Below are 21,011 nucleotides of genomic sequence, written 5' to 3' on the forward strand. Positions count from 1 at the left end.
TTACTTAAAAGAGAAATGCAACTCTTTTTTCAACTTTCAAATGTATTATCCAACCAAAACTGGATTTCTATGATGCCATCATGCATTTGCCAAAACCTATTAATAGTTTCAATCTCTCACATGTACAGCTGAGAAAGGAAATGTGTATAATTGTGTATATAAAGAACTCTTCACCATTAAGCTAATATAGGACTAACATAAGTATCATAATATTAGAATTATACAAGACCCTTTCTTTTCTTATATAGCACTGTACCCCCACTGGTCTCTCGCAGGCAGATTATATGCCCATCCCTCCTTGCCTGCTTTTGAACCCTGGGTATGCGCTGCTGCCCCCTTGCAATAGTGGGACTCTAATCGAATGCCCATTGATTAAACATTATGTGTATGTTGAACTTGTGTCCACGTAACAATATATTTATATAATTACAGGCCAACGTTTCAAAGCAGCATCATTCCTTCTGGAAAAAAGAAAGAACAAGATCTGTATGTACAGAGAAGAGCTGTGTGTCTACAAAGAGCTGCTCAGCACAAATAAAGAAAATTTTGTCAGTGTGCTTTCTCTATTACTGTTTAAACAGTGCAAAATCAAAAAATGTTGAAACCAGGAGCTCCAAGAAATGCGGTTGAAACAAGGTTAAATGAGCAAAAAGAGTTATTTGCACAACCCCAAGTTAATTGCCAGAAAATCTATCAGAGCATGATAGGAGATATGTGCATGTGCAGGTGTACTAGAGAATTAAAGAATCAGTAAATTGTACCAAATGTCAACCCATTGAATGAGATAAAATAAGAACAGTAAAATAACATGCCTTCATGAATGGCCGATCACGACTAGGGAAGGAATCTATGAAGCTCTCCTTTAAGAGCAACGATACCTACAGGTAGAAGGAAATCAGTATCAGGTAAAGAGCACAATATGTGATTATTGACTATTTAAGAATGAAGTGTGCATGAAGTAAAGACCACTCTCTAGCATGTTCATGTTTTGCATGTAAAGAGAATTAAACAGATAATAAATCGGAGATAATTTTCTTTCTGTGGGATCATTAAACTGTTTTATATTCTTTTATATGATTACCATGAAAGAACACATTGATCTAATAAAAGATTCACCAGGCTACAATGTATTTCCATATTTTGTTTTTTTTTCTGGAAAGGAGCTGTTGTGCTTTGGCACCCTCCAGTAACCACCAATAATCTTTTTATATTAACTACAACAACTACTGTAAAAAAAATAGTTTGTTATCTGATATCAATACTAAATGCACTAATACCCGTTCTCCGAAAGGGATGTGGTGATTAATGAATCTTTTCTTTGTTCTATCCAATAAAATTATGCTGATTAATTTCTTCTCTTCTATTCCATAAACTTTTTCTTCTGAGAAATTATTGGAAAGGCACGAACCTTATCATTATTGGATTGTACATTTGTAATTGTGTGTGAGCGCAAGTTAGAGCAAAGTGAATCCAAATAGGATCTTAGCACTGACAGGAAACCCTTGGCAGCTTCAATCTGTAGGTAATCACAATTTCACAACACATGAATTAATTAACCATCAAAAAGATCAGCTCAGTTCCTCATAATTTCTAGATAATAAACTTGTGGAAAAAATGAGACAAGAAAGAGATCATCAAAGAAGTGCTGATCACTAATTTGTCAAAGCACTTACTAATGGTCACATATCTACACAGAAAGAGAGACCATCATTAATGATCTCAGTTTCAATGACAAATAATCATTGTTTCACTATTTGGACATTCCATTTATGATTTTCATGATAAGGTCCTTCAACCATAGAAGAAACATCTCTGAAACTTCTATTAAGAGATCAAGTCAAACTTTTGCTTCCATAATTGACATTCAACATAAAAAAATGTAAAACTGGATATCTAGTTCTGATGCCAATGTAAAATTCAAAGGCGCTGCCCTATAGTCCATGCTATAAAAAGAACATCAGGTAATGAAAATAATTATGCACAAAAAATTAGAAAATGCAAATTATGTAGTGGTAAGCTGGATGTATTATGGAAAAGAATGATTAAGCAGAATAGCATACTTGTACATCTGTACATTCGTGGACTGGCCTTTTCCTTGCTAAATAACTTTCTCCCACAAGCTTTGCATGATAGGGACTCAAGGATGAAAATAACTCCCTGTGTTTTGGTAGTTGTGGTATTGTATGTGATTTTACCTGTCGGCCAAAAGGAAAAAGTAAATTACATGACTTGCTCAAAGTCAAAGTATAAACCACACAGGGTATGACATGATGAGTCCTACCCAAATGTAATTCAGAAAAAGAACAACAAAATCATGAATAAGTGCTGGCTTTAATTAAACTAGGTTAAAATATATTGCATAAGGTATTACATCACAAAAATGCCAAACATGTATCATCCTGAGCTATGTTTATCATCAACAAAATGCCTGCTCCGAAGGTCATGAAAAAGGCGAAAGAAGAGGGAAAAGGAAAAAACAAACATGGGGTAGTTGCTAGCTACAGAAGTAGAAAGCCTAAGATGCATCCGATGGCCTTCAAAATAATTAAGACATGGAAGTTATAAACATAATTCAAATAGCTGAAAAGGAAATGCAAACCTGGTTCTTGTTAACATCAACCAGAATGACATTGGTTAATTTTGACTGTACTTCACTGGTTTTGTTCTTTACACCAACCTACACATGAATATAACAGTTAGTAGCCAACTAAGGCCAGTCACTAAAACCAATATGCAAAGAATTAATTAATATGTAAAAGAGGCTGGAAACCAATGCTCACCACATAAGGAACTGGTGCGTCCAAAAAGTCCAGCATATCATCTGGTAAAATCTGGAAATTTATTCATAGAATTAAAAAGCAACGACGGCCCAGAAGAAATCAGTCAACAAAACTAGCTAGCCACAAAAGAAATACCGGCATTAATAGGCTTTGCCATTGATAAGGACGGATTAGAGGGACAATAGACAAAACTGATGCAGATAAGATTCCCTGTGTAGCAAAATGTTAAAATTGATATATGTAAGAAAGCTGAATTAAGTTTCTACAAGATTTAACCTGAAAAAAAAAAAAAAAAAAAAAAAGGATCCGCTGAGTAATTTGCAAATGACATTCTAACATAGCATAGTTCTTGCTCAAGTCAACAGTAGTTTTCAGCTTTAACCAAGTTTCATTAAAAATGCAGTTACAGCCACTGCCTGCAACAAAAGGTTGATGTGACTATTCTATAGGCTGTCAACGAGCCACCAATGGAAAGATAAATAGATACTGCAATTTTCAAGCTGGGATCAAAACAAATTCATCTCAAAAGTTTAGAGACAGTACAATAACTACATTTATCCACGTGCATAAGATATTGTGAACTTGAGAAGAGGCATGACAATATTACATACCAAATTAGAACAAACAAACACAATCTGCTTCTCCAGTAGTGCTCCAGCAAACAATGTTAACACCTGCAGGGGAGGATATTAATCGCAAATGGTTTTTCTGTTTGTCACCTTAGGACAGTGGTGAATCAGATTTAGGCATATTCAGAACTATCAATGGTACAGGGAACCTAGAAAAAGAGTTGTATTAAAGAAATTGCAAATTCAACTTCAACATGCACATACATTCTCTAGACGTAAGGATCCACATATGCATGCAACAGCCCATGTTGATAATGCAGTGGCTTCCTCCTCTGCAGAGAGTGCACTGTGTGCCTGATAAACATAAACAACAATAACACGTGTATGTCTGGAAAAGAACAAACAATTATTTAACTACACATGACAAAGGATAGAAGCTAACTTTATCTAATCCAACAAAGCTAGTACTGAATGTACCTCTGCAAATTCCAGACTCGTACTGCATGTCCGTAAATCAATAACTGAGCCAGCAATATGTAGAACTGTTTCATCTGTTCTATGATATTCAAGGGGATGAAGATGCTCCAACGGATGAAGTCTAAGTGTTGAACCCCTAGAAGGGCAATGTAACTGGTAGTATTTGCAAATTATTTGCAATGATCCATAGTTGTTTACCTGTAAATAAATGAAAGTAAATAACTTTTAGTAGTTAGGAGAAAAGACTGAACGCTAAAAGAATCAAAAATTACATCTAGACCATAATAAAGCATCTCCAAACCTTAGCCCATTCAAGAATATCCATGTGATCATTAGTATCTTCCTGGCCAGAAGTAGATGCCTCTTCTGTCTCTGTATCATCAATATCACTCCTAAAGTTTCGGTCTTCACTAGGAGAACCCTGGAAACTGAATAAGAGACAAATGTAAAGCAGGCTAAAATTATTTCTCAAAAAGAAATCATGTCCGCTCATATAATCAAATATGCAAAAAAATAATGTCCACCAAGCTAGCAGGGCTTCAACCTAAAAGAGACAACTTGCCCTGGCTATTAGAATTCAATTCTCTCTGCTCCAAACATGTAATGTTCATTTAATGATTCATGATACGATGACAATGCCCTGATAAGTAAGAGGAAGACATATTTTAACATTTACTAGAGTTCTGTCACATATTTTATCTTATCTAGTATATATTTTAATACGTTGAGTTGCCCAAGTACAAAGAGCTTCCTTAGAAGACAACCCTAACCATTACTTGCTTCTCCTTGTATGAGCATGAATAAACATGGACATGAATACTATCTCCCAAACATACACAAATACTAAATGCAATGCACTCTATTCACCAAAATAATTTATCTAAATAATCAATTACTTTCACAGGAATCCAGTTTTCTAAGCGCTCCAGTGAGTCAGGTCAAGGTTAAGTAGATAGATTCACAGCATTAGGTCAACATTCCAGTAAATTGTGTTCCACTCTCTTGCCTATCAGTTAGAAGAATCATTCTTAGCTGAGTAAATATACACTCTTAAATGTCCTGTTTTGTTAATTACAAGTTTCACTGACAACAATAACCATTCAAAATATATTCACAAGATACCTTTAAAATGACATCATACATTCAGTTTCAAACAAACGTTATTAAATGTGAATAAAACATCAAAGAACAAGAATGATATACCTGGAAGAAGATTCCGAGCTTTCATACTGGTAATAACGAATGAGAGGCAGAACAGCATTTGGTAAACGTCTCTCTTCTGCTTGCTTCTTGGATAAATCATCAACACAAATGTCAGAGTCTTCAAGGTTTCCACCACCAGATTCCCCTTTGTTGGAAACTATCTCTGTTTCAGATTCAACTGGAACAACAATATTATCATTAACACCTTTCTGCAACAAGTGAATATGCTCCTCAGTAATACAATGCTCCATGTGGTTCTTGTTATCTTCTCCAGGTGTAGAATCTCTTAAGCTTGACTGGAAAGTTTCCGCAGCCCCATCCAGCCTATCCTCTGCAGCTATATAATTTGGTGATACACTGTCTAAATTGTACCCTAAATTTTCATCTTTGTCATAACCTTCTGAAGATTCCAAGTCAAAAGCACCAATGTGTCTTGTTAATCGTTCCAATCTTTCTTCTGTAAAGATGCTGCAAGACAAGTGAGAAATGTCAAAAGAAGTACAATAAAAACAAAATATAATCACATATTAGACGTAATCATGTTTGTGAAGGATATATGTTTAGTAGCATCTCCACCACAATATAACTATACAAATTACAACTTTAAGCTCATTGCTATAGAATTATTGAGAGGTAATAGGAACTAAGAAATAGTTGATGAATACAGAAAAGGGGGTAAAATAGATGCACCTGTTTAATACACCAAAATGCAATTCGAAGAATGGCAGCCTTGAAAGAATACAGTAACATCTGCGTGTTGTTAGTACGTAACGGCTCAAAGATGAGCAGGAAGACCGCTTATCCGAAATCATGGACAGCAATCCAGAGGGTTTTTGCACAATTTCATCAACTAGCACGCAGCAACCATACAACGTAGAATCATCAGCAACCTGGGAAATAAAAAATAAAGGTTAACAAATCGTATGTCAAATTCTAACCACATAACATGGGAGTTACCTAAACAGGAGAACAAAGCCCTTTAAAAAATTATTGATAACCACATAATCTATAGAAACTGCAATCCGTGCAAAATAAGAATAATGATGATAATAATAATAATAATAATAGCAATGGAAGAAACAAAATAACAGTAAGAAAGTTCAGAAATGAAAGAAAGGGCTAATCATCGTTCAAATGGTTTATCAAAAAGTTAGCAGGTCAGACAGAAAAGTTCGCAACAGCCATTCTATTAAAGAAACCAGGAGAGCAGATGAAAGTGAAAAAACGAAAAAAGACAAAACAAGTAGAATAATTTGTAAATTACCTGTAACCGGAATACAAATGACAGGTCACTTTGTTTAAGGTGCTCCTGCAAACAGTGCACAACCGAGATTATTTTGCAACATCACACACATTTGCAAGCATATATACCGATCTTTTGCATATCACTTTAGAAGACATTTATTACAGAAGTAATTGCTTCATTCCGGTGGGCATAATTCAGATAGATGATTGAAATGCAGCCATTTGGATAAAGCTAAATAACGAACAGAATAACATGTAAGTGTGTAACCCACATAAGTGGTTGGATAACATTGCTGTCAAGTTAAGCAAGTGTACTTAATTTGTGCAGAGTACAGCCTAGAAAGACTGTGGTTAACAATTATCAAGGGTCGAGGAAATCATATCAGCATAAACTCATCAATTAGCAAGAAAAATCTACATTGTATTATACAAAAGATACCTGCCCAAGGAGAATTTCATTCAATTCACTCATGGAAGGTGTTTTCTCAACAGCATGAACCTAAAATCACAAATTAACCATCAGAAATATCGCCATTATATCAGCACACAGATACTTAATGAAAATGTGTAAAACTGTAAGCAGTTAGAGAAAAGAGAATTAAGAGCATATCACTCATTAAATACTGTTCCCAAACTAGTGCCACCATAAACCAAACCATATACCGGAGATTAACTCAATAGACAAAATAAATATTATCAAGTGGGATTCAAGCTCTTCAGAGAGGCTGTTAGATAAATATGTTAAGTGATGCCACTAATCCCTGTGAATATCACACAATAAATATGTACTCATCTTTACATAAATTGTTTAAATTCTATGATGAGACATCTAACTGATATTTCATGCATCTATGACGGCAACAACAATCAGATAAGGCACCCTGATAAAACTAATAAACAAATAGAAATAAGGGACACAAATCTCAGTCAGCTTATGTCCAACCTCCATGCCTCCAGGGAAGCAAAATGATAGGAGATCCTTGTATTTAAGTGGCAGCTGTTTGTCCGGGGGGTAAACAAATAAGACCTGAAAATAGAAAATTCATGATGTTAAATAAAAATAGCAATTTCCAAATTAAATAATAATTTTAACAGTTTGCTAACATAAATTCTCACCTGAGGTTCGAGAACAGGTTCTACACGAGACTGATTCTGACAACCAGGTGAGCCTTGCAATCTTGCAGAACCTTCAGATTTTCGGGCAACATATTGCCTCTGGAGTGCCTGAAGATCACAATTAGGATGAAGGCCCACAACTACCATGCTCTCAAAAAGCCTTGAGGGCTCCTTTAAAGACCTATGATCCTGCATGCTTAAACAACAAATATGTTATGAAAACAGTACAAAATAACCTTCAATTTGTTTAATAACCAATTAATATAATATGATGAAACAATTTAGAAAAACCAGCAATTGAATATATCAAGCATGAATTTCCCTCTCAAGAGTTCATTTTAAGATTTAGCAGAAGGTGCACCAAATGCAGACAGAAAGCAGTCAGCGGGTGAAAGTATACAGACATCATAAAAAAGGGATCAAAATATCTCTGCTAAGAATTTGTCATGGACTCAAAAGTAAAAAAAATTATGAAATCACACTTGAACAAAAAGAATAACATACCAAGTATTGCAGCTGAAAGTTTGCCCATTGACGCTTTTGACTAGTTAGAACTTCTGGATTGTAGGTTCCAGCTTTCACTTCAGGAGGAGGAGATGAGAAGCCTTTAAGTACTCTTGTGACATGACGCTGTAGCTTCTGAAATTGGCTATCACCGTGATCATCTTTCGATGAAAAAACTACAGAGGGCCTTGGTGAACGGGGAGCAGTGGCTGCAGCAGCAGCAGCAGCAACAGCTCTTGCAACATCTTCTGTGGTCTGCAAAAAAAGTGAAGCTCTCCAACCAGGGCTACCAGGGTCTTCATTTTTAGCCATCCTAGAAAAGCTCTTCTACTGCCACATCACACAATGTATATGTATTATAAGGCAAGTGTGAAAACGTACCTATTCAGATAGAGCAGCAAGAATGCTCCAGAACTGAATTCTTGGACGTGATTTATTCCAAACAATAAATATTTAAGTCGTTGAAATTTTCACACTAGAACATTCAACCTATATTAATAGTTTCTTGCATTTCAAACAGAAGCAGAATCACAAATTGGTCTTTACCTCCAAGAAACAAATTTTTACTTCTAAAAACAATGCGTTTGCTCAAAGCAAAAGTTTTTCGAATTTAAACTAGCAAAAGCTAAAACCTTATTATGCTCCAGTTACTAAAAAAAGATGCGATCTTAATTTTATTCTTTTTAGTTTCTCACTTGAGAAGCTACAGTTTTAACCACTCCAGTTATGAACATATAAACTCACCAGCTACTAAAATTAACACTGGAAGCTTGAAACAAGCAGATGTTTAAAATTTACAACCGTTCAGTTTCTTGAATCGAGAGCACCGTCAGTTACACAAAGCTCATAAAAATACAAGTAAAGCAACAATTTAATTAAACCTTAGAAAAGAACTTTCAGTTATTAAAAAAAGAAAAAAAAAAAAAGAATTAGCAACACTATTTTCTTACAGACATCGAATCTCCAAAGAGATACCAGTTCGCGAAAATATCATCCTATTCAAGATGAGCTCAAATCAAGCTGATCGCTGATTTATGAAGGATTATAAAGAGAGACAAAACAATTACATTTCTACCTCCAAATTTACCAAAGAGGAGCAAAAAATACAGATAATCGCCAGACATTAAATAAAATAAATAAACGTGAAAGAAACTAACCTCGACACAGCGATTAATTGAAGGATAAAAAGAGAGAGAGAGAGAGAAATAAAAGTTCAGGCGGCCATAACAAAGAAAGGTTTGATATTTCTGTTATCGTTGAACAGGCATAACGACGGAGAGAGAAAGATTTCACTAAATGTTAATTAATTAAAAAAGAAAAAAGTGAAGACTGTTATTGCTCCTCGTGTTCGACGATGATGACGGTCAGTTTCTTCTTCTTTTTCTTCTTGTTAATGTTGTTTGTTTCCTCTTCCCATTTTGTACACGCTTTCTTTGATTTATTATAATATTAACATCAAAAAGATTTACAGGTCCTTCTTCTTCTTCTTCTTCTTCGTTTGGTAAATAAGCATCCAATGTCCTAATATATTTTTTTTCCTTTTTTATGTAATAATTACCTCATGTTCCTTTTACCATTTTATGTAAGAAAAAGAAAATAATAATCCTCTTTTTTTCTTCTATATGTTGATGCGGCGCATGCTGCGCATCTCCTCGGTAGGAACAAATAGAAATAGTTATTTATTTATTTTCTTAATCTCACGCTCTTTTTGTTTAATCCTCCTCTAAATAATCATTTTCTTTAAATAACTTCTTGTAGATAAATTATTTAATTAAGAATTATTAGGGGTATCAGTCAAATACTTAAATCTTAATTTATTATTCTTTAAGCTTATCACGTGCAAGGCATATAATTTATAGATAGTTATATTTAAATAGGTTAATAAAGTTTTAACATTTCACATTAGATTATATGAAGGTAGGTGAAAGTAAAGATACATTTAATTTTATAGACATCGATCGAGTAGCTGTATGATTATATACATCAAGGAAAGCAAAGAAACTATTTCAAAAAACTATCTTTTATTATTCCATGTTAATCTTTTTATTTGTGATTCCTCTATTTAATGTATATCCAATCGTTGGCTTCAAATACCTTGACTTTTATGAACTTTGCTGAAAAATAGTGATATTTATTAAATTTATTCTTTTCAATTATTTAATTAAGTTGAAAGACCACTTGCATAAAATTATAAAATAATTAAAAAATTATTCATACAAAATCAAGGAGGGTCAATGATCAAAAACATACAAGAGCAATTAAGTATTATCTTAAATGTTTTATTGTATATAATTAATATAATTTATATATATATCCAAGTAATTTGATAAATTTTAATTGGCCTAATTACTAATTAAATTTTATATTTTGTATTTTTTAATAACTCTATTCAGTTATTTTGAAATTTTAAAATAAATACATGTGCTTTTAATTTATTCTCAAACACTTTTAGATAATAATTTTTAAAATTTTATAATAAAAAAATAACATGACAAATCAATTCTGCTTACTAATACAAAAATTAGTAAATCAATTAAAAAAAATTATTACATTTAAATGTAAAATGCAATAGAATGCACATATGTTAGATTTTTAATAGTCATATTTTTAAATTTAGGATAAATTATTTATATTGATTCATAATTATTATTTTTTAATAAGCATAATTGACTTTTCACATCATCTTTTTTGCTTTAAAATTTCAAAAATTGTCATCATAATTTATTTTTAAAAATAAATTAAAAGAATTGATATTTATTTTAAATTTTTGAATTAATTTGATAAAATTATTAAAAAATGCAAAGTTCAAGATTTATTGTGTGATTAGACCATCTTAATTTTGGTTTAATGAATACATATTAGTTAATTATATATCTCAAACTTTAGATAATATATACTGATAACGTCAACATAAAAATATATAGTAAATTATAAATTATATTAAGAAAATATTAACTATTTTTGTTAAAATTAATTATTTAGTCTAACATTTAATGAATAAGAATAGGAAAATAATTAGTTTAATTTTAAATATAAAACTCAGTATTAAAATGAAAAAAATAAAACTTCTAAAAAGTTTATCAATCAAGCTCAATTAGAAAAAAAAAAAAAAAAAAAGACAGTGAGATTCATGTGACTAGTAACTAAATCACTAACTAAAGTGGCTTTAAACGGTGTGTTTTACTAATTAATGCAAGAATTACGTTTCAAGTTTACTCAAAATCTAATTTTTAGACTAACTTTTAAAATTTTCAGTTAGTATTTTTGTTCTGATCATATCTAACACCTCTGACTAAAGTAATCGAAAGATTAGAAAAGGACATGCGGAAGAAAGCATGCTTCAATAGATTATAGCGATCCAAAAACGGCACTTTCCTTGATTTTAGAGTTGAAATTTTAATATTGATCTTGTTAGTTCCAGACTAGTCAACATTGCACACCAAAGTAATTAAATGTATCAGAGTCTAGCAGAGTTAGTGCCACATGTGTGGATTCATATGTAGGATAGGTCTTTTAGTCAGAATGACGTTTAATGAATAATCTCATGGGCTTTTCATGGACATTGTAGCATGATCGGAGTGACAAAGGAAAGAGTGTTCGCTTACGGTTTGTGTTGAAGGACAGGGGACCACTAGATGGTCCACTGACCATTGGCTAAACATCATTTAGGACATAAATTAGAGGACAGGTTTGTGGTTGTGGGGTACCATTACCACCTAATAATTTATGGGATTTTCATTAGTTTGAGTCAAGTGTTGATTGGTGCTGTATTTTATATTAATCAGATTGTGATTAGGTTCAAAATCTGTACTCTTTCAGTTCGAAGTACAATTGTAACACCATTTATCAGATGCCTACTAACCCATATGTCAAGTGAGGATGGCCATATCGGCAATGGCATCAAAAAGCAAACATGGAAAAAGGATACCAAGAATTCCTATACAAGCTGTAGAGTTCAAAATTCCGAGTTTTTTTTTTTTTTTTCCTTAAAATTTCTAAAACACGGGAAAAAAAGTTCAAGAAATAGAGTAATTGAAGTATCAAGAAAGCCAAGTAATGTTTCTGCTGTTATCATCCTGTGTTTTCTTCCTGCTGGCATTTCGACTCCAAATTATCAGACTTTGGAGCTTGCATGCAAATCTTCATTTGCCGCAGCTCACAGAATATGATTTATTATCATTATAATGATTTTCCTTTCTAACGATAGCAGCAGCCCAATTAAAATTTTATTTGCCTTTGGACAGAAATAGAAATTTCAAGAAAGTTTCCAACTCTTTCATTAGTCTCGCTAGCCGCCAACTTAGGCTTATGCATTATTTGGTTTGGTGGCCAGGTTGAAAAGAAAGACAAGGAAATGGGCTTAGCTAGGGACCCGTACCATGATAGTGATTTTTGGCATGTCCAGTGTAATGGATTCACAGCTGCACCTGTATTATCCTTTCATACAACAAAACGACCACTAAAAATAGACCAGAGACATCGGTACATCAAATTTTTAGTGTCACTAAAAGAAGTGATAATTTACATGAAATATTCTGTTATATACGCGCTTAGTTCAGTTAAAATTTAGCTTTAAAATAACAAGTTATAGATCTATTTACATTTACTGAAAAGGTTAAAATATTTATTTTATTTTATTTTATTTTTTACACAAGTTTAAGGGGCAAATTACTCTTTTTGCTAATTCCTTTTACAAGATGCTATTCTCCGACCATTAAAGCTAAAGCGTCCATGCTAGTCTCCGACCATTCTCAGTCAACGCGGTCAGAAAAAAAGAACATGTGAATTCCGTGTCAAAATCGTTACATATTTCAACGTGAATTTCTTCCTTGCGGGACCCACTAAACTCCTTTCTTGCTATAACCAGACTTTCGTGAGTATTAAGACCGCCAAATCCATATTGAGATTTTTGTTTTCATTTCTCATTATTATTTAGTGGAAGAACCATACTCATCTATCTCATGCGTGATCTGCTGCTTCTCCTTCCCACCATAAAAGCGCATCCTCTATAATCTGTGCGTCTTTTCTTATCATTTCTTGACCCGAAAATAAGCATTTCCGCTCTAGCAAGAAGCAACGATGGCGGAAACCACTCTATTTTCTCCTTACAAGATGGGCAGGTTCAATCTTTCTCACAGGTCAGTCAAAATTGATTCCCTTGAAAATTTCCTTTACCGAACTGGCGATTGTTGAGATCCAGGAGGGTATTTCTGTCCATTATTTTTTCCTTGTTTGGGGGGGGTGGGGGGGGGGGGGGACAGAATCGTCCTTTTAACTTTAATTAGTGGCACGGCAGGGTGGTGCTGGCGCCAATGACGAGATGCAGAGCGTTGAATGGGATTCCAAACGCAGCGTTGGCCGAGTATTACACGCAGAGGTCAACTCCTGGTGGTTTTCTCATTACTGAAGGCACTCTTGTGTCCCCTACCGCCCCTGGGTAATATCGTCTTTCCATCTCCCCCCTTATTTTATTATTAAATTTTATTATTTTAACTTCATTAAAAAGGAGAATCTATTATTAGCTGCCCATCTGGACCCCACTACCCACTACTGGACTTATAGTGGCTTGTTAGTGGGTCCTAATAGACACTCAGTTGGCAAAATGCCTTTTCCTATCTTCTTTTTATTTTTTTTAAAACTTTTAAAAGTATTTTAAAATTAATAAAAGATATAATTTTTTACTGTGTCAATTGTTTTTAATATATGTATTTTTTATAATTTTTTCAAATTCACAGTATTGATATTTTTATTATTATTGGTAATTTTCAATTTTATTATTATTATGTAATCGCTTTTCAGTTATTTTTTAATTTTTTATTAAGAAATAATCAAAATTCCAGTTTAAAAAGAAATTATAAAAATTGCACTTTTAATATCTTAATATAATAAAAATAAATTATAAATTAAAAAAAAATAGAATTGTTTCTTTTATATTCTTTCTATTTTCTATGTGATTGTCTCAATTGATAGCGGCTGTTACTACTGTGTTTGGGCTCAGTCGTTGGTATGTTCTGTGCCCGGCGTATGTCAATGTTGATGGCTCTTATTTAGATTTTAGATGATTTGCTATTTTCTTCTAACAATTTAGAATATTTTAATTTTAATTTAATAAAATTACCATTATTGAAATTCGTCATTCCGCGGTGCCATTTAATCGACAACTTAAACAACTAATTTAAAATATCAGATATGTTCCAAAAAAAATAAAAATAACGAAACCTGATTTTTGTCATGTTACTTTCAACCTTTATTTCATATACTATTTTGATTTTACTATTGAATATTTAATAAAAAAAGTTTTCTTTTTCTATTGTTCTGCCCATTAATGCTTCAGAAATAGAGAGAAATTCTCCACCAAAAAACACGAAAATAACCACCCTTATATACACAACGTGGCCTAGTCTATGTTAATCTACGAAAAATTCTTATTTTAGATTTGTAGTATGCCTCCATTATGCATGATCTCACATAATTGATGATTATAATAACAAATATTTTATATTTAAACAACAAAAGATAATACATATTTTAATATTGTAATTATTTTATAAGTGTTATGCATTCAATGATTGAGTTTGAAATACATTAAAGTGAGTTTCTAATTCCAGACAAGAAATAAAAAAAGGGTCATGATTTTATTAACTAGCACCCTTGAGTTGCTAAAGGAATTATTTTTATTTGATTGATGGACATGTTTCTTTTTCTTTCAAAACTTTTTAATTTCTTTTTGTTGTATTTCATGTATATATATAAATATATTGGACATCATCTAACCTTTGTGAGACCAAGGTACTTATCATCCATTACCAAGAAATGGGATACTTCATTTCATCACCACATTGATGACGTTAAACCTGAAATGTGCTTCTTAAAGCTATTTACTATGATGACTTTGTTTTTAAGAAGACTACCCTTCAATGATACACACCCATCTCATCTTATAGTGAGAAAGGTAAAATGAAAATAAAGTGATGACAATACAAAGTAACCATAGAATGCACATTAATTAATTGTATTTATGCACACTTGAGACGTGGTTTAAGTAGCAAGAGTGTTTGTTCAAGTCCTCGCATACAAAGAGTGCTTATGGCTAGTATTCTTCCTATTGTATAACCTATAGCCCATTATTATATTTGTGTGGTTTATTGTGGCTGGTTTTTGGGATGTAGTTATACGATTCCTGTAGCCTCAAGAATATGCATATATCAATGCTTACATAACTTTTTATGCAAACCCAGGTTTCCTCATGTTCCTGGGATTTATACCGAGGAACAGGTGGAAGCATGGAAGAAGGTTGTGGATGAAGTCCATGCCAAAGGAAGCATCATATTCTGTCAACTGTGGCATGTTGGCCGTGCATCTCATCAAGGTAAACTTGCCCTCTCTCTAGTTAAAAATGTGATGTTAACTTAGCAACCCTGTTTGTTACATATTTTATTTGAAGATTCTCTTCTTTACATATTTGACATACTAGATTCATTTTCTTCCACCCTTTTGCACAAGGTCCTTGAGTCCATAGCGATTGCCTACTTTATTTTTGTGAAAATTGGAATCTACTGTTGTTGCTTTTGAGGTACTAAATATTTCACTTGTGCTTTCTACCTAAAAATTAGTTTATCAACCTGGTGGAGCTGCACCCATATCATCGACGAGTAAAGCCATCTCGAACAGGTGGAGAATTCTCATGCCAGATGGGAGCTACGGTACATACCCAACACCTAGGGCCTTGGAAACCTCAGACATACAAGAGGTTGTAGAGACTTACCGCCAGGCAGCCTTAAATGCCATTCGAGCTGGTAAGTATAATGATTATATGTATTTGTTTATTATGGTATGGCTTTGGAGCTGTACATAAGCTGAATTAAATAATGAATACATGTAGATAAAATGTCAAAAAGGATGAACATACTTTATTGAATTTTTAATAAAAGGTGTATAACAATGATGCCCCTTTATGGGATGAGTTCATCCCATCATTTAAACTTGCATGCCAAAGCATGGACCAAACATCATTGTGTCTCCTTTTGGTCTCCAGATAATGATGCCCGGGAAAATTTCAGTGGATATTATCAGGGACTTACTTGCTATGCATTATGTCATTGTGGTCATGTGTTAAAAATTTACCCGTAATTTGGTAGAGCTTTATATCAACTAGCAAAAAGGCTGCTGAATGAATTCATTAGCTGTAGTAATGGGATGATCTGGATGGCCTTTCTGCTTGGTAGCGGGTTTAATTGAAGGTTTAGGCCAATCGACATGCTATCCACTAGTATAAGGTGGTCTTGAAAAAAAAAATACCCGACTTCAAATTTTGCTGATTATTTGCATTCTTGAAATGGGAAAAAAGCTATTGCTGCTACAACTGGCTTTTCATATGTCAACGTATTAATCAAAGCACCTATTAATCATCTGATCTTTTGCAGGATTTGATGGAATCGAAATCCATGGGGCTCATGGTTACCTTATTGATCAATTTTTAAAGGATGGGATCAATGACAGGACGGATGAGTATGGTGGATCAATCAACAATCGGTGCAGATTCTTAATGCAAGTGATTGAAGCAGTAGTTGCAGCTATTGGTGCAGATCGAGTTGGTTTCAGAATGTCACCAGCAATTGATCACCTTGATGCCATGGATTCTGATCCACTCAACTTGGGTCTTGCAGTGATTGAGCGACTTAATAGACTCCAGTTAAACCTGGGATCAAAACTCACTTATCTTCATGTGACTCAACCTCGTTACACAGCTTACGGCCAAACAGAATCAGGCAGACATGGCACTGAAGATGAGGAGGCTAGACTAATGAGAACATGGAGAAATGGTTATCAGGGAACTTTCATTTGCAGTGGTGGCTTCACGAGGGAGCTAGGGATTGAAGCTATAGCTGAAGGAAATGCGGATTTGGTATCCTATGGCCGAGTATTTATTTCAAACCCTGATTTAGTCTTAAGATTAAAGCTAAATGCACCCTTGAATAAGTATATCAGGAAGACTTTCTACACTCCAGATCCTGTTGTTGGATACACAGACTACCCATTTTTGAGCAAAGAAAATGGGAGTCAGCAGCTGCTGTCGCGCCTTTGAATGGGGACATTGGGTTATGTATTTAATTGAGCATCTATCATTTGGTAAAGAACTTGATTATTTAAGTGAATATTTTGTTTGAGTCTATGTTCTCAAGGCAAAAAAATTGTTAAATAGAGAAAATCACTCTTTTGTCAATAGACTTGAATAATAACAAGTCTATTGCTTTCTTAATAAGAAGGTGCAGCCTTTATGAGGGCAAGTCTTTGGAATATCTTATCTGTAAAAGTTTTGAACTTTGGATTGGGTTGTCAACCTGCTGCAATGAATTGAAAATTGCAGCCACAGACAGCCTTCATCAGTCTTATTTGTCACATTACAACGATTTGATGGAAAAGAAAGACTTCAATCTTCCTCCTGATCAGAATTTGGAATGCGGGATGTTAGAGAAGACTTCGTTACCAACTGCAATGTCAGAGGATGATATCTTTTAAGTAATGTTTTCAGTTGCAAGCCATGATTCAACTGCTGCTTGGATTTTCCTGACAGCAATCTTAATAATAAATGTTCTATGAGCTTATTAACTGAAATGCAAATGATCTAAATCTGTGCTACCAATGCATATATTTAAGCAGTAAAATATCATCGGGCGACTTAGTTGATACTACGAATGTTTACAGAAACAGGCACTTTTTTCACTTCAAGAAATGGAAAATTTATGGCCTCTGTCGATTGTCCAGTATTCTGATTGGTATAATCTACTCTCTGTAAAACTCTAAAAGAAACACAAAATTGGCAATTTGAGATTGTGGTCCAATCCTGAAGCACCTAATGTCCTAAAGGAGAGCCAAGCCGAATTGATATTAGAGGCAGAACTATTCTACCGCACAGTCATAAGCAATGGTAGATAACAAGTTCTTGAATATGTCCGAAAAGTACATTAGGCCTTCTCTTCTCTTTTGCTGGTTAGGAGATCTATACGAAACTAGAAGTGCTTGTTGGTCCACCAAAAGCCCATTAGGCCTTGAGTTACATGGTTCAGATAGTCCCTGGAATCCACGTTCCCGAGTATAATCTCTACTCTCAAATTCTACCAAAAATGTGGCTTATGATATTACGGGTTCGTAACTGCATTGAGGGCGTAAGTTATTATTATATAAATATATTTGATCAATAAAATATAACAATAAAATTTGATTATACATATATATGACAAGTTTCCCTTTGTAGTTTTGGTAGCAAATTGCTCAACTGACCATTCACAATTCAAATTGTTCACCGTTGCCCGTTGAAGATTCCAGGAGTAGGCAAAGAAGGTGAAACTATACTCACTTTTCTAACTGTAGGAAATCAAACATATTCTTTTAATCAGTTCAATTCTCTATGTTTAAAAAGAGATGCCTAAAACTGCAAGCAGCATTGAAGTTTCCAAGCATAAGATTAAGCCTAATGAAATCTTATGCAAAGGGGACCAAAGTTGCAGATGACTTTTCACCACAGGAACACATTTCAGATATCCTAAGAGATGGGGAATTCATAATATCCACTCAGTCATTTAAGTGATAAGATGACTTGCAGAAGCTCTTTTATTAGCTGTCAAAATGTCTTCTTATGCCCTAATCTGTATCCTTACTCAACCCCCATGTGCTAGTGGACCACATTCAGATATTACCTTTCGTTGTTTTTGGACATTTCTAATGGACTTGACTTCTCTAATCAAGTTAATTGTAACACATATAATCACATGTTATTTTTCTAATGAGTTACTGAAATCGATGGTGTAATATGTTCATAATGGCTGCACAAGTATCCCAATTATGCTGGAAGAGATCTGCAGGTTGTAACATTAAATATGCAGGTTTCTCCCAACTGGAAGTTGAACTACTTAATAGTATAAAGAAATCCAAATGAACTTCACTGTAGATTTAACCTGTTTTACAGGACGAGCTAATCTTGCTGTTCGTTTCTTGCCAATCCCAATGAGTTTCAAGATTGAAACTGTTTGATCTTTGATGGCTACCATCAAAACCGATAGACCAACGACTAGTTTCCATTTCCCGCGACACAGTGTTCTGATGTGATGTGGTAAGCACGATTGGAGAAATTTTCCATATAAAACAAGTAGACTAACATCAAGCTTCTTTCAATCGACTAGTCGCACGTTACCCTGCAAGAAAACTAAATATATAGTTGAGAACAGAACCTATATGTACATACGAGAAGACTTCTATAAAGAAAAATGGAAAATAGGAAGCTTAAAGGCAATGAGATGAGTTTCATTGCAGATTACATTACTAAACAATATCAATTGGATTTGCAAGGACAGATTTTCAAAAGATATTTCTTGCTCATCCTTCCAACGGAAAGGGAATTTTTGTCTTTGTCCAAGTGGATTACAAGGTCACATGCATCACAGCTTGAAATCTGTCGTTTCGTATGTATACATTTTAGCATCTCCATGCACGTGAAGTCCTGCATTATGGGCATATCCCCTAACAACCAATACAAATGAGATGAGTCGAGAAAAAAATCTACACCTCTCCATTCTATATAAATGACAGCAGATGCTCATTACTCGCGCTCTAAACTGTAACAGCAAACACACACACCGTAAGTTACTATAGAGGAAGATGATTCTCCATATCTTCCTCATCTTTGCTCTCCTTTCTTCTTCCTCTTATGCTTTAGTGCAGGATTACTGCGTCGGGGATTTGTCAGGTCCTGATGGCCCTGCAGGATACGGTTGCAAGAAAACTGTCACGGTAAATGATTTTGTTTACTCTGGCCTGGCAGCTCCTGGTAAAATCTTACCCCTTATCAAAGCTGGTGTTACACCTGCATTCGTCGACCAATTCCCTGGTTTAAACGGGCTTGGAATTTCTATGGCTCGTTTAGACTTGCAACCTGGTGGAGTTATTCCGATGCATACACATCCTGCAGCTTCAGAAGTACTAACCGTAATTTCAGGATCAATCTGCGCAGGGTTTATTTCTTCATCAGATAATAAAGTTTTCTTCAAAAATCTTGATAAGGGAGATATTATGATATTCCCACAAGGATTACTGCATTTCCAAATAAATTCAGGAGGGAGTTCTGCTCTTGCATTTGTAAGCTTCAGTAGTCCAAGACCAGGTCTTCAGATTACGGATTTCGCTCTTTTCGCTAACGATTTGCCTTCCGAGTTGGTAGAGAAGACAACCTTCCTTGATGATGCTACAGTTAAGAAGCTTAAAGCTGTTCTTGGTGGAAAAAATTGAGGTCACCGGAAAGGGTCTCTAGAGATTGTCTTTCTTTAATTTCTCACCTATTCCTTTTGTTCTTCTTTGTCACTGAGAAGGGTTCTTCTATCCAGTGACAGTTTGTGTCAGGTTTAAATTATAGCTAATAAAATGTCTACTCTAGGGAGTCTTTTTGTATTGTATTGTTTTAGTTGAGTTGGTTCTTGATGAGAATATCGTAAGTGGAAAAGGCAACATTCCTATATAAAGGCTAATGCCTTCTTTGTCTTAGTAGATGTGCAATCTTAGACCAATAAATGCAATTTCTTTCTTATTTTTTTCTTTAATCCTTTACTTCTATCGAACAACAATTTAAGCTAATCTTCATATGAGAACAATTTCTGTAGCAACTTCAAGTTTAGCAATTAAATATAAATATTTGAGTAATCTTGAGTATGCTCATGGCCACATCTCTCTTAGGAATGGAAATCTCATTTCAGAATTAGTCAGGATTTGCTATAACTTTATCTTCAACTCAAAATGTATGGTTCAAACTTCAAGGACATGCCATATTTTGGATTCTAATTGTATTTCAAACAAAATGGATAAAATTCCCAAACAGAATTACAAGATAGGTAATAGATATTTCAGTATATAAAATTGAAAAACAACAATAAAGAGTATGGATGAAAATGCAAATGTCTGTTACTGTGATAATTTGAACTTATATATCACAAACATCATGTAAAAATGATTTAGGATTATAAGGTTATGATTGATGAAACTATCTCTACAGCTATGAAATTACCATTAAAAGAGGCAAAAAGCAAAAAACAAAAAACTCAGTAGTTCCAAGGCCCACCGAAGTTAATCA

At 34.0% G+C, this 21,011-nt stretch overlaps 3 protein-coding genes across 4 annotated transcripts; 2 read left to right on the forward strand and 1 right to left on the reverse strand.

The window, feature by feature from the left end:
- Window positions 1-9,456, reverse strand: LOC8281188. Of its 2 annotated transcripts, none has more exons than XM_048372085.1 (19): window positions 9,052-9,456; window positions 7,895-8,221; window positions 7,391-7,579; window positions 7,218-7,301; window positions 6,714-6,773; window positions 6,294-6,338; window positions 5,720-5,919; window positions 5,030-5,497; window positions 4,128-4,254; window positions 3,827-4,024; window positions 3,614-3,703; window positions 3,392-3,454; window positions 2,916-2,990; window positions 2,781-2,831; window positions 2,600-2,677; window positions 2,061-2,195; window positions 1,409-1,516; window positions 813-878; window positions 1-521 (listed from the first exon to the last, which is right to left on the reverse strand). In XM_048372085.1, exons 2-19 carry the CDS (start codon window positions 8,204-8,206, stop codon window positions 453-455), a joined length of 2,418 nt encoding a protein of 805 aa, XP_048228042.1. In that variant the 5' UTR covers window positions 8,207-8,221; window positions 9,052-9,456; the 3' UTR covers window positions 1-452. The 2 variants fall into 2 exon arrangements, with proteins under 2 accessions (XP_048228042.1, XP_048228041.1); XM_048372084.1 differs by having other exon boundaries at window positions 7,895-8,224; window positions 9,052-9,455.
- Window positions 9,457-12,764: 3,308 nt separating this feature from the next.
- LOC8281187 (12-oxophytodienoate reductase 3) lies at window positions 12,765-17,193 on the forward strand. Its single transcript, XM_002516241.4, has 5 exons — window positions 12,765-13,032; window positions 13,191-13,331; window positions 15,133-15,263; window positions 15,508-15,690; window positions 16,318-17,193. Exons 1-5 carry the CDS (start codon window positions 12,974-12,976, stop codon window positions 16,977-16,979), a joined length of 1,176 nt encoding a protein of 391 aa, XP_002516287.1. The 5' UTR covers window positions 12,765-12,973; the 3' UTR covers window positions 16,980-17,193.
- A 2,267-nt stretch (window positions 17,194-19,460) lies between these two features.
- LOC8281186 (auxin-binding protein ABP19a) lies at window positions 19,461-20,484 on the forward strand. The gene has a single exon (XM_002516240.4). It carries the CDS (start codon window positions 19,550-19,552, stop codon window positions 20,174-20,176), a length of 627 nt encoding a protein of 208 aa, XP_002516286.1. The 5' UTR covers window positions 19,461-19,549; the 3' UTR covers window positions 20,177-20,484.
- The last annotated feature ends 527 nt before the right edge of the window (window positions 20,485-21,011 follow it).

This window comes from Ricinus communis, chromosome 3, assembly GCF_019578655.1.
Source record: "Ricinus communis isolate WT05 ecotype wild-type chromosome 3, ASM1957865v1, whole genome shotgun sequence".
In the NCBI taxonomy this organism is placed as follows: domain Eukaryota; kingdom Viridiplantae; phylum Streptophyta; class Magnoliopsida; order Malpighiales; family Euphorbiaceae; genus Ricinus; species Ricinus communis.

Coding starts and splice junctions, on each gene's coding strand:
- LOC8281188 (XM_048372085.1), bottom strand. CDS start 8,206: ATGGCTAAAAATGAAGACCCTGGTAGCCCTGGTTGGAGAGCTTCACTT. Junction 5,920..6,293: donor CATTTGTATTCCGGTTACAG/GTAATTTACAAA, acceptor TTTATTTCCCAG/GTTGCTGATGATTCTACGTT. Junction 2,832..2,915: donor GGCAAAGCCTATTAATGCCG/GTATTTCTTTTG, acceptor ATAAATTTCCAG/ATTTTACCAGATGATATGCT.
- LOC8281187 (XM_002516241.4), top strand. CDS start 12,974: ATGGCGGAAACCACTCTATTTTCTCCTTACAAGATGGGCAGGTTCAAT. Junction 15,264..15,507: donor TGGCCGTGCATCTCATCAAG/GTAAACTTGCCC, acceptor CCTAAAAATTAG/TTTATCAACCTGGTGGAGCT. Junction 15,691..16,317: donor CTTAAATGCCATTCGAGCTG/GTAAGTATAATG, acceptor GATCTTTTGCAG/GATTTGATGGAATCGAAATC.
- LOC8281186 (XM_002516240.4), top strand. CDS start 19,550: ATGATTCTCCATATCTTCCTCATCTTTGCTCTCCTTTCTTCTTCCTCT.